The following is a 15433-nucleotide window of genomic DNA, read 5'->3' on the forward strand; positions in this document are numbered from 1 at the left end:
AAACCTTTTTCAAAAATGAGATAGTTGAATTAGAATCAGGTGCCTTAACAAATTTGTGGTACATCCACTTGGAATAGTAATCAACCAGTAAAATGACGTATTTACAATCCTGGTCAAGAATGGAATAAGGCCCTGAAAAATCAATGCCAACTTTTTCCCACGCTCTCGGAGGAAATTCGGTTGGCGACAAAGGTACTTTAGATGTGTGCCAATGTTTATCAGAAACTAAGCATTCGGGGCAGGAATCAATTAATCTCTTGACTTGGGTGTCTAAGGAAGGCCACCAGTAATGTTCTTTAATTCTCATAATGGTCTTAGTAATTCCAAGGTGTCCTTTATGGGCTTCATTTATAATCAGAGACCGTAGTTTGAAAGGGGGAACAAATTTGTCACCTCTGCGAACAATGTTATTTTCTATAGAAAGCTCATCAGCTATCTGAACAAATCTACGTAAATCGCCCTCTAAACACCTGGGTTCAGGCCACTTATGAGTTGAATAATGTATGACTTTTTGAAGCACAGGGTCATTGAGTCCAGCATTTGTCCAATCAACTTCTGACAATACTGTAGAAAACTCCTCTACAGCATCTACTAAAGAGACACACTCAATATCTTCAGGGGCTAAGTCATCATCATCGTCTTTAATCATGGACAGTCTTGAAAGACAGTCGGCCCTGAAGTTTTTGCCACCACTAATGTGTTTGACCTCAAAATGAAATTCTTGTAGCTTACTTACTAGTCTCATCAATCTAGCTGACATACAGGAAGAATCCACTCTATCAAAGATGTAAACCAGAGGTTTGTGGTCAGTGACAAGTTCGAACTTTCTCCCCCAAATATATGTTCTGAACTTATGGACAGCCCACACACAAGCTAATGCCTCCCTTTCGATTGTGCTATATCTTGTCTCAAAAGGTTTAAGTGAGCGAGAGGCGAAAGCAACTGTTTGTTCATTCCCTCCAACTTTCTGGGTTAATACTGCGCCCAGACCAGACATACTAGCGTCCACAGTTATGGAAGAAAGACAATCATCCCTAAATACGTGGAGGGCTTTGGCAGACACAATTAGTTTCTTAACATCGTTAAAAACTTTATCTAAATCAGGAGACCAGGTAAAACTGCAGCCCTTTCTTAACAAACTCCGTAGGGGTTCTACCAACTCAGAATAAGCAGGGACAAATCTAGCGTAGTACTCGGCTAGGCCAAGAAAGGATCTAAGAGAGTCCTTGTCTGATGGAGGTTTGGCATCTTCTATTGCTCTAACCACAGAGAATTTTGGTTTAATCCCCTCCCTAGATATAGTATGTCCTAAATAATCAAGTTCTTTTACTGCAAATTTGCATTTGTCACCACGGACAGTCATTTTTTTAGACATCAAGATGGTGAGGACTCGCCTCAAAATCGTGTTATGCTCTTCTAAAGACTTAGCAAATATTAATATATCATCAAGGTAAGCCTGCACCCCGGATACTTCTTTGAATAGTGAATCCATAAGTTTCTGGAAGACACTTCCAGCTGAAGCTAGGCCGAAAGGGAGCCGTAAGAACTTAAATGCACCAAAGGGTGTAATAAAAGTGGTTAACTCTTGTGACTCTTTTGAGAGAGGTACTTGGTGGTAAGCTGACTTTAAGTCAATTAGAGAGAACCACTTAGCTCCACCAAGATTAGCTAGCAGTTCGTGAATCTTCGGTAGGGGGTGGCAATCAACAATAATATTTTTGTTTAGGCCGCGTAAATCGGCACAGAGCCTAATCTCGCCAGTCTTTTTGCGAGCGACTACAATAGGGGCAACCCATTGTGAGGAATCAACTGGCTTAATAATTCCTTGAACACACAGATCTTTCAAAGACTTATCCAATTCTGCACGTACACTCAAGGGAACAGATCTGACTTTATGAGCTATAGGTTGGGCTCCTGGAATAAGTCTTATTTTATGTTCAAAACCATCAACGCTGCCGACATTGTCTCTGAATACAGGTTTAAATTCTTCCATTAGAAGTTTCACATCAAAAGGTTGCTCAATAGACATGCAGTCAATTCTAGAAATTGGTAACTCCCCAACCTTAACTGGATTGTCATCGCCAGGAACTAAGTATAGACCCATACGAGCTAGGTCTTTCCAGCCAACTATGTTTTTACCCTTTTCTACTACATAGATTTTGGTAATCGTCTCTCTGCCTAGACATTGTACTAGACCCTCAAAGTAACCAATCATGTTGATGTCTTTTTCCCCTAACGCTTTAGGGTTAACATCTGGATTACATAACTTCACTTCTCTTTTCCACAAATCATAGAAGGTTGAATCCCTTAGAATAGTAAAAGGCGAGCCAGAATCCGCCATGACTTGTAAAGGGACATTGTCAATAATAGCAGAACACAAAGGGCCTTTTATGTCATTCACTAGTACATTGTCATCTAACGTAACAACAATATTTGAAAAAGCATCAGAGCATTCGTCATATACATTGGACTCAATATAATTGACAGAAGGACTTTTCTTCACATTTCTGCACACCCCTTGAAAATGACCTATTTTTTTACAGGGAACACAGCGTCTGTTCATAGCAGGGCATCCCTGGAAATTACCTAAATGATTCTTCGAACCACATCTGTAACAAATAGGTGTTTGTTTTTTTTGACCAAATTTAGGATTTCTGTTTCTAACATTTACTGAGCATACATCATTGTCCGGGTTGGACTCAGGAGAACTAATTACATTAATACTACCTTTAGATGCCTCTGACATGACTTTGCTGGTAATTGCGGAACGTTGAATACTTAAAGACAATTCAATTACTTCATTAAGAGAAGGGTTCTTACAACCTAAAATTCTCTCTTTAATCTTCCTAGATGAACAATTAAAAACGAATTGGTCTCTGATGTAATTGTCACAAAGGGGACCAAATTCACAAGTTGTGGCCAGAACTCTGAGAGCTGAAATGTATTCCTCAACCTTTTCACCCTCATTATGTTTCCTAGAATAAAAATTATGTCTTTCTAACATAATATTCGGTTCTTCAGCAAATTGTTTTTTCAACTTGGCTACAGCTTCAATGTATAAGTTCCAATTGCGATCACCACTTTGGCCAGCAGGGGGAGGTATAGGAGGTATACTTTTAAAAATACGTTGAGCTGCTTGGCCCAAACAACCAAAAAGAATGGCAAATTTACGTTCAGGAGAAAAATCAACCGCATCAATAGCAACAATGTGATTTTCAAATAATGAAAACCACTCTTTCCAAATTATCTCTGGGCTTCCTGGCTTATTCAGGAAATGAGGAGGTTGTGTGATGTGTTGTAAATGAAGATTAGCCATACTGAAAACAGCTTCACAGTAATATATGACCAAGAAAACAGCTGAATAATACAGAATAATACAAATTAAACTTAGTAAGTAACAGTTAATAAAGCGTGCACATCGCTGAAAGGTGTGCTGTAAAAGTAAATGTAAAAATGAGGCAGTTAATTTAAAGCGTGCGCATCGCTGTAGTAAATGTAAAATGAGGCAGTTAATTTAAAGCGTGCGCATCGCTGTAGAAGTGCGCTGTACAAAAGAATGTTACCATGACCTCCGAGTAGATAGTTCAAGCGTGCGCATCGCTGAAGAAATGCGCTGAGAATGAATACTTCCGTGAACTCAATGAGTCAGCCAGTCTTAAAGTGATGCGCTGTACCGTGAACTCTGTAATGGATTAACCCTCCACTTAGAACTGCCACTTGAACGCCAACAACCAATGGGAATGAGCAAGAAAGGCGGTGCTCCGTGAAGTAGGAGGCAAGTTAATACACGGCTTCAGAGATTGGTGCGTTGGTAACCAAGACGACTTGAAGGTCTTAACGACAGTAGCCAATCTCCATGTAGAATAGGTTAAAAGCCAATAAGGGGTTTGGATTAAAATTAAAAATTGGATGTTCAATCCTGACGTTTGAGACAGTCACACATAACAATCGACGTACCTTGGAAACAGCTGAACAGGTCGATGAAGGGTTCGCTGACCAGACAAGAGAGTTGAATCCAAATATTCAGAAACGAGGTAAAATGTTGCGTGGGTATGGCGTGGAGTTTAATCCCACCCTCGTCGCCAAATATTATGTTGAAGAATCCACACGAAGCAGGATGTAGGGAAACTGATTTATTCAGTAAAGTACAGTAATAAACTCCACCCTATGCGCGATGCCTCCGTCCAGCAGCAGACTCCAACGGTGACTGAACACACGTTACGAGTAGCCATCCAAACGAACACATTGCACGAGGGTGTCACATTGAATAATAACAAGACACGCGGCCACCATACACGTGGCCCTACATTTAAAACACAACATTAATAGAACTAGCTATTCGCGCGACACACCGCGCGAATAGCGCGAGCGATCCACTTAAAGTGCCCACTACAAGGACTTAAAGAGATTAAGTGAATTGATGGTTAGTATGGTAAATGAAGGTGACTGAGTAAAGCAGACAAGCATCAGCAGCCAGTAGGTTGATTCCTCGGCAGCACATCATTTGCATTGGTAACCAGTTACAAAGGAATAAAATACATCCATTAGTTTTGATATTCCATAGGATTGCACATTTGTTACCCTAGCCTCAAAAGAATATTCAAACTGCTATCTGTTTCACTCATCAAAAGGGAACTGGGTGTGGCATTTTTTATTACATTTTCACATAAATCTCTTTAGCTCAAATTGTCATGTTTCACAAAGAAAGATGGAAATGTACTCCTGTAGGCTCTCACTTCAATTTGGAGTACATTTTCGACTTTTTGTAACTTTGGACTCTGTAACTGAAGCAACTTTCCAGTGGGTACTGAAAAGAGTAGTCACACGTCATTCATGCACATTACATATAATTCACAAGTGCACTCGCACATGACAACATTTTTGTTTCCCCTTGGGAATTTCTTCACTCCCCCTCCCCCCGGAGAAACCCTTTCCACTACACTTAATAATGTTTGAGGGTGTTCTCTCACTTATTGCCACCCTATTTATGACAGGAGAAAACCTGACTGCATTCAGGATGCAGTCAGGCAAACGTTTGTCAATCCCAGCAAACCCGCATACCTAAAGATTCTCTCAAATTTGTGGATGTTCACGTACTTAGCCATGTACCCCCACCCTGGAACACAAACTCACCATTCATGTGAGCAGATTTGTGTACACATACAATTATACAATTAAGACATAGAGGTGTCATTTTATGTCTGAATAAATTAGGCAGCATAAATCCGCATGCTATGAACACACATGGGTTTATACTCATAAATGAAAGCTTTGGTGCACCTCAGTGAAGGGCTGATGCGAAAATACAGTTGAAAAATGTTCCCATCTCTGGTCAGGGAGAACTGACAGAAAATGGAGTTGTATATTTACCTTCATTGGCACAGAGTAATATTTTATAAAGCTCTGCCATTTGCCCCTGTCATCCGAATGCGTTAGGCCTTGAAGCCCAAGAAAGTTGGTCACCACTTTGATTCCAGCTTTGCATTTAGATCTATAGTTGTGTCTTGTGTGAGATAAGTTAAGACTCTGGCAGATAACTGCTCTCTGATGTCATGAGAGTTTTGGACCTCTTTGTTTTTCATTATACGTATCTCTAATTTACAGGTTCACCCAGAAAATAACCCATCTTTGTCACCATCACTCCTACCACCAGCATCACCAGAGATATCCCCAGTACCAGCTCTACTGAATGTCAAACCAGAGAGTCCACAAGAGGAGGAAATCCTCACAGGGTTGCCTCATGCTCCTGCTCTTCTGTCCACTGGAGACTACAAACAAGTGAACAGCGTCCCCTGCCTGAAAAAGTCTCACTGCCACGACGAATCCAATACCATTGAAAATGAGGATTTTTGTGCCGTTTGTTTGAATGGAGGAGAAATGTTATGCTGCGACCACTGCCCTAAGGTTTTCCACCTCTCGTGCCATGTTCCAGCCCTTCACAGCTTTCCAGTGTAAGTGGTTCCATCAGTGAGAACTCTGACTGATTTACAGTGACAGGGCATCACATCACATCACTCAGCACTCACTTATTTTGCTGGTTAATACATGGATGACATGGTTTAATAAAAGGCATATCAGTAAGGAGCCTATTCCTTAAGCTTCAGGTCAGCCAACAGGTAATGACATCTAGATACCAACACAGAACCTTGTAGATCTCTCTACTCTTTCCTGTCCTCAGAACTATCCTACTCAAGACAGAGAATATCTAGTTGTGGAAGCCACACAGCACAGGACAGATCCCTGAATTGCAGATTTGGTTCAGAACAGACATGCATTCAGAAAACAACATGATGAAGGCAAATTATCAAATTCAATTCCTGTTAAGGACTGTTAATGGTCCAGGATATCTGGCTGTGGGAATATATGGGACTAGTCAATCCTATACTAGATACGTTAATGTCGACTTGAACCAGTATTGTATCCTAATAGACATGACATGCTTTAAATATTTATAGATACGTGGTTCTGTGAACAAAACTTTGAGCCACTTTTTGAGTGTTTATAGATGGAAGTGGTCTACTAGGGGGCTCTCCTGTTATCCCTTTTGTGAAGGACAGCACTATATGAAATGATTGAACTCCCTTAGTTTGTTTATATTGTTCACAGTGTCCCCTTCTGGTTTCCCTGAAACGTTCTATAAAATGTCAGGTGATATTTTATGAGGTTGTATATGGGAACGTGGCACACCAAGAGCCTCACTGCAAACCTTGGATAAAGGAATATATGATGGATGTACCTCCTTATCCAACGGGCGGATTATTATTGGGTGGTGCGTATGGCGGTATTTAATTAATGGATCTTTAAGGCAGAGTATGAAAGGGCTGATTTATAATTGGCTAAAAAGGATATATACATAATCTGTATGAGGTTTATTTGATAGTCCAATTTCTGTCTCCGACATTCGAAGCAATAACGTTTGGGAAAAGGGTCAACAATGAGATAGGATGGTATGGGAAAATATTCAGGGAAACTATATCTTGTGTAGAGAATTGTAAAAGAGGTCTCCAAATTATCCTGATTTAAGAATTGCCACCTAATTGATATATCCTGTTTCAGGGGGATATTGGGAGGAAATTCCGTGTTGTCCTTCTCCCTGCTAAGTGAGGAACACGAGATGTCAAAACCACAATTTTTTTTAATATCTTCAATTGCGCTATGCTCAAGGTGCCTATGTGGAGGCAGGAAAGGCATTACTTTTAGATCGTCGTCCCAGCATGCCCGTTTCTAAAGAGAGTTAAATCATAGCTGATTGCCACAGTTTCCTGCTGTGTCTAAGATTTGGTGCGGGCGGATCCACTACTTATGTGCAAAGTGAAGTAGTGTGGCTCACTGGTTAGAGGCGGCAGACCCGAGAGCAGAGGACGGCCCGGGACCGGGGTTCGATTCCCGACGCGGCAGGTTTCTGGACCAGGGTCAGCGGACTCGATAATTCTCTCGCCTCGATGCCCACTCTGATCAGCGATCACACTCGGCAACTCTGGGCATTAGCTTGCCTCATCTTCACTAACGGCCCCACCAGACCGCCGGGGATGCCTGGTCTCACCCTGGAGATACCCACTAAGGGACCATCTCTCAGGGAAGCCAGGAAGGGTTTCGCAGCGGTCGAAGCGCGGAGATACTCCTCCGGGAGTCGATCCTAGTGCTATATAAACCTGCAATTAATTAATTAATTAATTAATTAATTAAAGTGAATCTTGGAATTGGACAAATAGACAGAGAGGTAAATACACGGGAAACCAGGCAGGCATACAAGCAGTTTTTAATACACACCTGCCCTGAAATAGTAGTATGTAAAAGAGTAAAATGCTATGTGTTAAATTGCAGGGGTGAATGGGTGTGCACCCTCTGCCGGAACCTGATAACTCCAGAGATGGAATATGACTGCGACAACGTCCGCTATAGCCAAGAGAATACAAACGACGATGACCAGACCGGCCTCAATGTGTATGACCAGAGGGTACGTACACAGCGTTTATATCACACTCAAATGATAAGATTTCTGTCTTTGTAGAACAGGAAGGGGGGTGCGAATTTTTAAATGTGCGCATTTGTGAAGTAAAAAAAGAACCTGCAGAAGATGTCAATCCACTGTCAATAGTGTGATAAATCTGCTTCAGACTGATACATTTAGTGCAGTGTTGGAGTTATTTGCAACACATACATTTTCTTAGCATAGGTGCAAATGTATTAATGTTTGTAATTCACAAGACCTTTGCACAGTTTGCTTGGCAATTTGGGCCAGTCAGAGCTTTCCAGGCATAATCCTGGAAAAGTCAGTAAAATTCATTTTTTTGTCAAAAATATACATGTGTATTTACAAAAATGTTTGCATGTAAAAAAGCCAGTGGAATCACACTTGATAGCGTTTTTGCTTTTCTTCTCCACAGTGAAAATATTTTTCTTTATGGAGAAATGTCTTCCATTACAACCCCACAGCTTTGCCTGTTGTTTCATTTGCTTCCTTCTTTCAAAAGAAATGTTACTCTTTTGTTTGTCGGGAGTAAATCTCTGGATTGTTCCAGGTCATGAGGTGCTTGCCAATGAGTATGTAAATTCTCACACATGTGTGCTGTAGGAAATTTGTTATGCAGTATGTGAGACTTGGGCAAATAATAGGTTCACAATTTTCCCTTACTGGAAGAAGCACTCTATTATAGCGATTGATTCTCCCACGGTAGTGTAGTAGATCAGTCCAAGGCCTACTCAGTGAAGGTGGTTTAGGCTAGCAGTTACCACTCGCTGGCACACAATAATAACACTCAATAAAGGATTGTCCTGTCAGTGCCTTTCCTTTATCTGACAAAACATCACCATAAAGGGGGTATCACTTTAGATAAACCAGGTACCTTGGCATTATCAAGGGTTCACCATTTTACAGAAAAAACAAACCACTGATACATTTGTCAAAAAGCTCAATATCTCATTGTCTGTTTCTGTTCTTAACACATTATGAACCTTGTAATTTGCACTCAGTGCATGATCACTTAAGCACCTTAGTATTTTTACCAGTATTTTGATTTTTTGTTTGCTGAAACAATATTAATATATTGCGTTCCTTGATGAAATACTATTGTGTTGGTTCCTTATTTAGTTTTTTGCTTGCATTCAAGTTTGGTTAATGTGTTTTCTGTTGTTTCATTTTTTAATAGTTACTTTTCAAATAACGTCTTGATACTTTTTTAACTGGAACCCATGCTATTTATTTAGATTTTTTGAAATTTTGTATTTTCTTGCCCTACCCATGTGGGCCTCGGCCAGTATTCTGTGTCATATGACTGTGAATGGCTCTGATTTGGGGGTTTGTGTATTGCTTCCAGACAGTAGCACAAATAGGGCTGAGGTGTGAACATGATGGGCGATCCTAGCAAGATGACTGGGAGGAACTGTAACCAGCCCCACTTACATTTCAAAGGGCCTTGCCTCCAGAACACACAAAGGAATCTGACATCAGGCCTGCCCTGTATTTTGTCACCCCAGACAGTTTTGAGACTTGACAGGGGAAGAACTTTCTAGAACCTGATAAGGAATTAGGAGGGGAAGTCCCGCCCACACAAATGCTGGCACTAGGTATAAATATTGGACCTTCATAGCCACTCTTCAGAACACTCCTGGACCTGTATACATTAAAAAGGAAAGGCTGCCCTACTGGGGGACTGTCCTGCTGCTGAGGACTGCCTTTCTGTCTGAGAAGGAAGACTGGACTTGCTTACCTTCATCCCTAGGCTAACCTGAGTGACTCCAAAGGTCAGTTGACTGGATTCCTGTGTGAGCTGCTACAGTCACATAACAAGCTCCAGAGGAATCCCTGAAACTGCTCCGCAAACCTGCTGCACAGGACCTGCCTAGACATGCAACTGGACCTCCCTGAGCCATGTTGACTTCTGCTTGAGTGAGTTCTTGATCCCAAAGAGGTGCCCCTAGGTCTTTGGCTCTTGACTGGCTTCAGTTTCAGCTCCTCCAAAGAAGAAACAATGGAATCCTGATGTTCGGGCTCTTCACAACTTTAAACGGGCCCTTTGCGCTGAGACTCTGCCACCTGCAATGACTGCCAATGTGAAGCTCCCCTGAGACCTGCTTTTCATGCTACAGCGACCACTAGTAATGACCAACATAATGAGTTCTGCACTCTGCGCTACAGCAACAACAGTCCACTGGGACATCAACACAGAGGTCCAGCAATGACAGCCCGTGACACACAACTTCACTCTATGACAGGCTGCTCAACGTGCTACATGGACAACCATCTACGATGTTCTCCCTGCTCCTTACTGCCTCCTCCACTGCGAGCCGACCACTTTGCGCTGGATTCAGAAGGTAACTCTTCAAATGGACTAACTTGGTCCCTGCATCTTACATGGGCTCCATTGCAGTCAACCTGAACGTGCGACTTTCCCCCAGTCTAGTGCAACCAGTTGACCGCTTTGTGCTTATAGGCACTATTGTTCCCTAAACCTTTGAAACTGCATATCTCTGGGTACTATTGATTGGATTTTTGTCATTCTGGTATTGTTTTATTTATTAAGACTGACTCTCTGTCTCTGAATTGGTATGAGGTTTTTCTTGTGCTATATTGTCACTTTATTACTGTTAGTGTGCCCCATAAATACTTTACACATTGCCTCTAAGTTAAATCTGACATACTTTGGGCTAAGCTACCTTAGGGTTCAGCACTGGTTAATTTAGTGACTGTTTGTGGCTCACCCTGACAAGGATTGTGTTTGTTGTCTGAGAAGGACTTGGACCACCTCAACCACAATTTTCTACAATCATAGTATGAATCAAAGTTTTTGGGCCTTGTGAATTGAATTGCCAGCACACCCTTTGGTCATTTGTACAGTAGCGATTCAATTTTACAAGAGTTGTGTAACCAAGCAGTATAGTGGCACAATTCTGCAACCTTTTTAGGTCTCACCTAGGAGACAGTGCATGACCTGTTATCAGCTTAGAGTGGGCTTAGATCCAACCCGTTGCTTACTACTGGTGTATTTTATTGTCACTCTTATGAGCTTGCTTTTCTATTTGCTATCTTGTGTGGGCTTTCCTTCCTCCTCATGTGTTTGTCCCTCCCATAGAGCACAGCCTCATTACTCGTGTTCTTCCACTGATCACTTATCAGGCACAATTTTTTCTTTTTGGTTAAGCACTCAACATGTAGCCCGCCATGCTCTGTGTTGGGATCTCTCGTCCATGTGTTCGTCATCTGCCCCCTTCGTGTTGACCTTGCCCCAGTGGGCTTATCCCCTCAGCTCCACCTTGCTCTCTCTTACCTGTGTGCTTCTCTTCCCCCGCATTCCATGTTGCACTCTCTCACTTATCATATACTTCTCTCACCACTCTCCATGTTGCATTCGCCCCCCAACCTCCATGCTGCTTCCCCCACCCACACCCTCTGTGTTGGTGTTTCCCATCGATGCGCTCTGTGTGGCTTCCGCCCCACTTTGTTGCTCCCCCTAAAACATAGGTCTTCAAACTGTGGGGCGCGCCCCCCTGGGGGGGCGCAGCATCCCCTCAGGGGGGGCGCGTCACCACTTCATCTTTCATTGTTGCCTCCAGGCCTGCGTCTTAGCCATAGGCAGACTGGAGATGCAGGGGCGCTAAGAGGTGAAAAAACAACAAAGCCTCGTTTGCACGGGAATGGTCTTTTAAACAACCTGTAAAGTACACGGGTGCAGCACGTCTCTGCTCTAGTGACAAAGGAAAATCAAGAGGGAGGGAAATAAAAACACAGCACTGGGGATGCTCTAGTTTACTCGCCTAGATAAATAAAGGGTCCTGGTGGACGCATCAATGAGACAAGACAATGAGAACTTTCCAAAAATCCAGAACATTTCTGTAGCACAAAGGAGCGGTGACCTCTCGCACAGAGATTATATGAGGGAATATGTTTTTATTTAATGGCAGCTCCCAGTGATGTTGACTGCAAACTCTGATAAATCACTGTAATTCCATCAAAACACGCCACAAGCTCACAGGACCTTCTATTACAGTAGTCACGTTTAAAAATACCTTATAATAAGACCATCCCATGCACGCAATAACTGTTTCTGCATTTTTAAGTAGGTTTTCTATGTTAATATGGAGGCTGCTGGGGAGTTTTAGGTAGCTACATTTCTATGAACTACACTTCATCTGTGTGAAAGTCACCCGAAATAAAATGTATTGGAAAGGTTATGGTAAGCTATTGACGTCCTCATACGGGCCTTAAATCAAATCGTTCAAGAGTAAGACCCGCACAAAAAAGGTGCCCGGGAATTCCTGAAAGCGAGCTGATGTCTGCAAACTTCAATAATGAAATGGGATATGGGTGATGCTGCAGTGACCCATTTTATACCCAAAACAGTGCACAAGCAAAAGTCAGGGTGCAGAGTGTGCTTTATGCTGCGCGCCCTTTCCTATCTAATAGGACTGTATGTATGGGCTGCAAAGAGAAGGCCCAGTGCTCTGACTTACAGATGTGCTGTTCTGCAGTGTCTTGTCTGTAGTAGAGGTAGCCTGATGGTCTTTGAAGCAGACTCCAGATAGGTGCCCTTGCGCAAAGGCAGACTCTGTCAGGTTCAGGAACACCGAAAGTGCTCCTCCTTTTATCCATAGGAAGCAACATCTCCAGAGACCTACAGTTCATGGCTGTACGCTTCGTAACAGAAAGGCGCCATGCTGCTGTTTTGTGTAACCCCTGGGTGTGGGCTACCGCCCGACCCCTCCACCACGATGTGGAATAATGTCCCTGTGAGAGTGAATGTGTGGTAAATATAGTTTAATGAATATACAGATTGTGCATGCAAATGCCTTTTATATTATGTACAATAATGCATTTATTAGCGCTATATGCCCCACTCCGGAGTGCCGTAGCACTTTACCAGAGGGGTGGCACGCTATGGGGATGTGCTTGGTTGGAAAAGTGTTGTAGGTGCTGTGAGCCTACGTTTCAAGCAGGTGGTTTGTGTCATTTGTGAGTATGCCCAGAGCTGTGTCTTATTGCCTCGTGGGTTTGAAAGCTTAGCCGTGTGATGGAGGAATTAAAAGTGAGAGGTGGGGTGCGGTCAGGTTATCTTAGCTGGCTGTTGTAATTTGATTAGCAAATCCAGTATTAGTTTGCTAGTGGTTAGTGAAGATTTTCAATCCCTCACTTGTGCTAGTGCTCAATTCAAGAGTACAACATGGTACAAAAGGGGGTGGTGATGGACGGAGAATCTGAACCTATCAAACACTCACACCCAGTCAACAGATCTGGGTTTAATCCATTACCATTCTTTAGCCCACTCTGCCACCCCAGTTCAGACATGGCCATATGCAAATCAGTCTGACCCTGTGCCTCATGGGACAGTCCAGCCCGAACTGCCAAGCCATGCCTTCTCTGGACCGGAAACAAGCTTCCGAGGACTGGTTTCTGGCATTTCAGCCGTCTTCAGCCCGGCTTGCTTGAATCCAGTGGCAAAGTGAGCAAGGGACTCCCGTCTGAGCATACCCTGCCAACTTATGGCGAACAAAGCAAAACCAAAGCTTCTTGGTCCAGGGAAGGCATGGCTTGGCAGTTCGGGCTGGACTGTTCCCATGAGGCACAGGGCAGACTGATTTGCATATGGCCATGTCTGAACTGGGGTGGCAGAGTGCTCAAGACCACAGTTCCTCATTTGCAGGAGGGCGAATCTCTTTGCCTCTCCACCTGTGCCATAAAATGGACTTGGCTAAAAAGGCGAAGAAGCCATCAGGAGGCTACAAAAGGTGGTGCAGCACTGTCAGTGCACCCCCTAAAGGCAGCCCTCTGTAGGGAACTCAAGATGTCCTATGGGTCCTCCAGACATCTACTGGCAAGCAGACTCTTAATTTATTTAACATTATTTGCCCTATGCGGCCTGGGCTCTGCAGGAGGAAAGGGCCATCAATGATGCAGAGTACCACCTTCCAGAACATTTTTGTCAGGTGGTGGTGATGGTGGGGGGGGGCTCGGCGTGTAAAAAGTTTTAGATGGGGGGGCTCAGCCGACAAAAGTTTGAAGACCTCTGCCCTAAAATCTGTGTTACTTCCTACTACCTGTGACCTTTGTGTTGCTTCCTGGACTGGCTTAAAAAATACATCTTTTGTGCTACCTTTTTTTAATTTACTGATCCAACTTAGATCCGTAAATTTTAAAAAGTGTCTATTTCATTTTCTAGGTAAATGCATGTGTGGTGCATTCGCCTACAAAATGACATGCCCGCGTCATAGTAACTTTTTTTTTAATTTCCTTGTTAGCCATGCTGCACAGCATCGTGATGCTGTACAGCATTTCTAAAAACCATTGGCACAGCTATTATACCGCAAAAATGAGAACTATTGTTTTTGCTAATGAAAGTGATATAAGAGCCCTTTCATAAGTTTCAGGAGAGGAAAAGGGAAAATGGCGTCAACACAATGTGATGTTTGAAAGAGATAGTAAAAAGATTGGTTATAATTTAAAAGTCACATGGGAGATCGTTTGAATGCATGAGACCATAAATCAAGAAATCCTGGTGGAGAGGGAGGATGAGGAAGTGAAGCATGAGTGCTTTACATGCCTTTTGTTTATTAGGAACGTTTTCTGGATGCCAAGAAGTGACTTATGCATGAAGCAGATGGTTATGAAGTTGTATCTGTCGCTCATGGAAATATGGACAAATGTGTGCTAACAGGAGCCTGGAGTCAGTCAACGCCTCGAGATTCTGTACATTCTGACGTTTGTTGAGGGCTTTGGATTTTTCAGTCCATTACAGTATCCAAACCAGCTAGAATGGTGCACGAATGGGTTAATTCAAAGCGTTGAGATTTTATATTAGAGGTGGAAAAAGAGGTGTCCGAAGAAAACTGCGGTGCAAAGAGGAGGTCACGGTCAAAAGGTACACTGTGGTTACAGGGTTAAGTTTTCACTACATGAATGGTGCTATGGGGTGTGACACAGCTGGGTGTTTAATAGAAAGCCGAATTGAAGGTTTGAAATATTGAGTTAAACTACATTACCTCATGTCCAGAAACTGATGGTTTGAATACAATCAGCAACCAGAGATAGGTCACCATTAATGTAGCATTGCTGAACGGCAGTGTGCAGTTAGCTCCCACAACCGGAAATGGGCCATTGGTGAACAACTCCACCCTGGAGTGCATAAAAGCCATGCTCACCAAATGAATGGTGAGGCCCAGGTCATAAGAGCAGCTCCTTACAGACTCAAGATGATGGCATACCTCGCAGGAGGCCTGACATGCATGATGGTATCAAGAAAAGACCATGGAATGTACAAACTCATCCTTACTCAAGAGCGTTACGTAAGCAGCTTATCCACTTTGTGTGGCACCAGCCAACCAGTGCTGAATGTCCAAGATTACCGTCCTTGAACCCCGAAAGCAGGGACCAAACCCAAATAAAAATAGATGGTGAAAAATGTGTAGTCAACTTAACTAAACTGTATTACATGGTTAATAA

General features: G+C 42.8%; 1 protein-coding gene across 2 annotated transcripts in view; it reads left to right on the top strand.

The window, feature by feature from the left end:
• The window catches only part of TRIM66 (tripartite motif containing 66), an 862818-nt gene that overhangs the window by 783419 nt on the left and 63966 nt on the right, over nt 1-15433 (top strand). For both annotated transcript variants that reach the window (XM_086956002.1, XM_086956003.1), the window contains exons 15-16: nt 5605-5951; nt 7825-7957. In XM_086956002.1, coding sequence (XP_086812128.1) covers nt 5605-5951; nt 7825-7957 — 480 coding nt within the window. The remainder of the gene's footprint in view (nt 1-5604; nt 5952-7824; nt 7958-15433) is intronic.

This window comes from Lissotriton vulgaris, chromosome 2_1 (genome assembly GCF_964263255.1).
Source record: "Lissotriton vulgaris chromosome 2_1, aLisVul1.2, whole genome shotgun sequence".
Lineage (NCBI taxonomy): Eukaryota > Metazoa > Chordata > Amphibia > Caudata > Salamandridae > Lissotriton > Lissotriton vulgaris.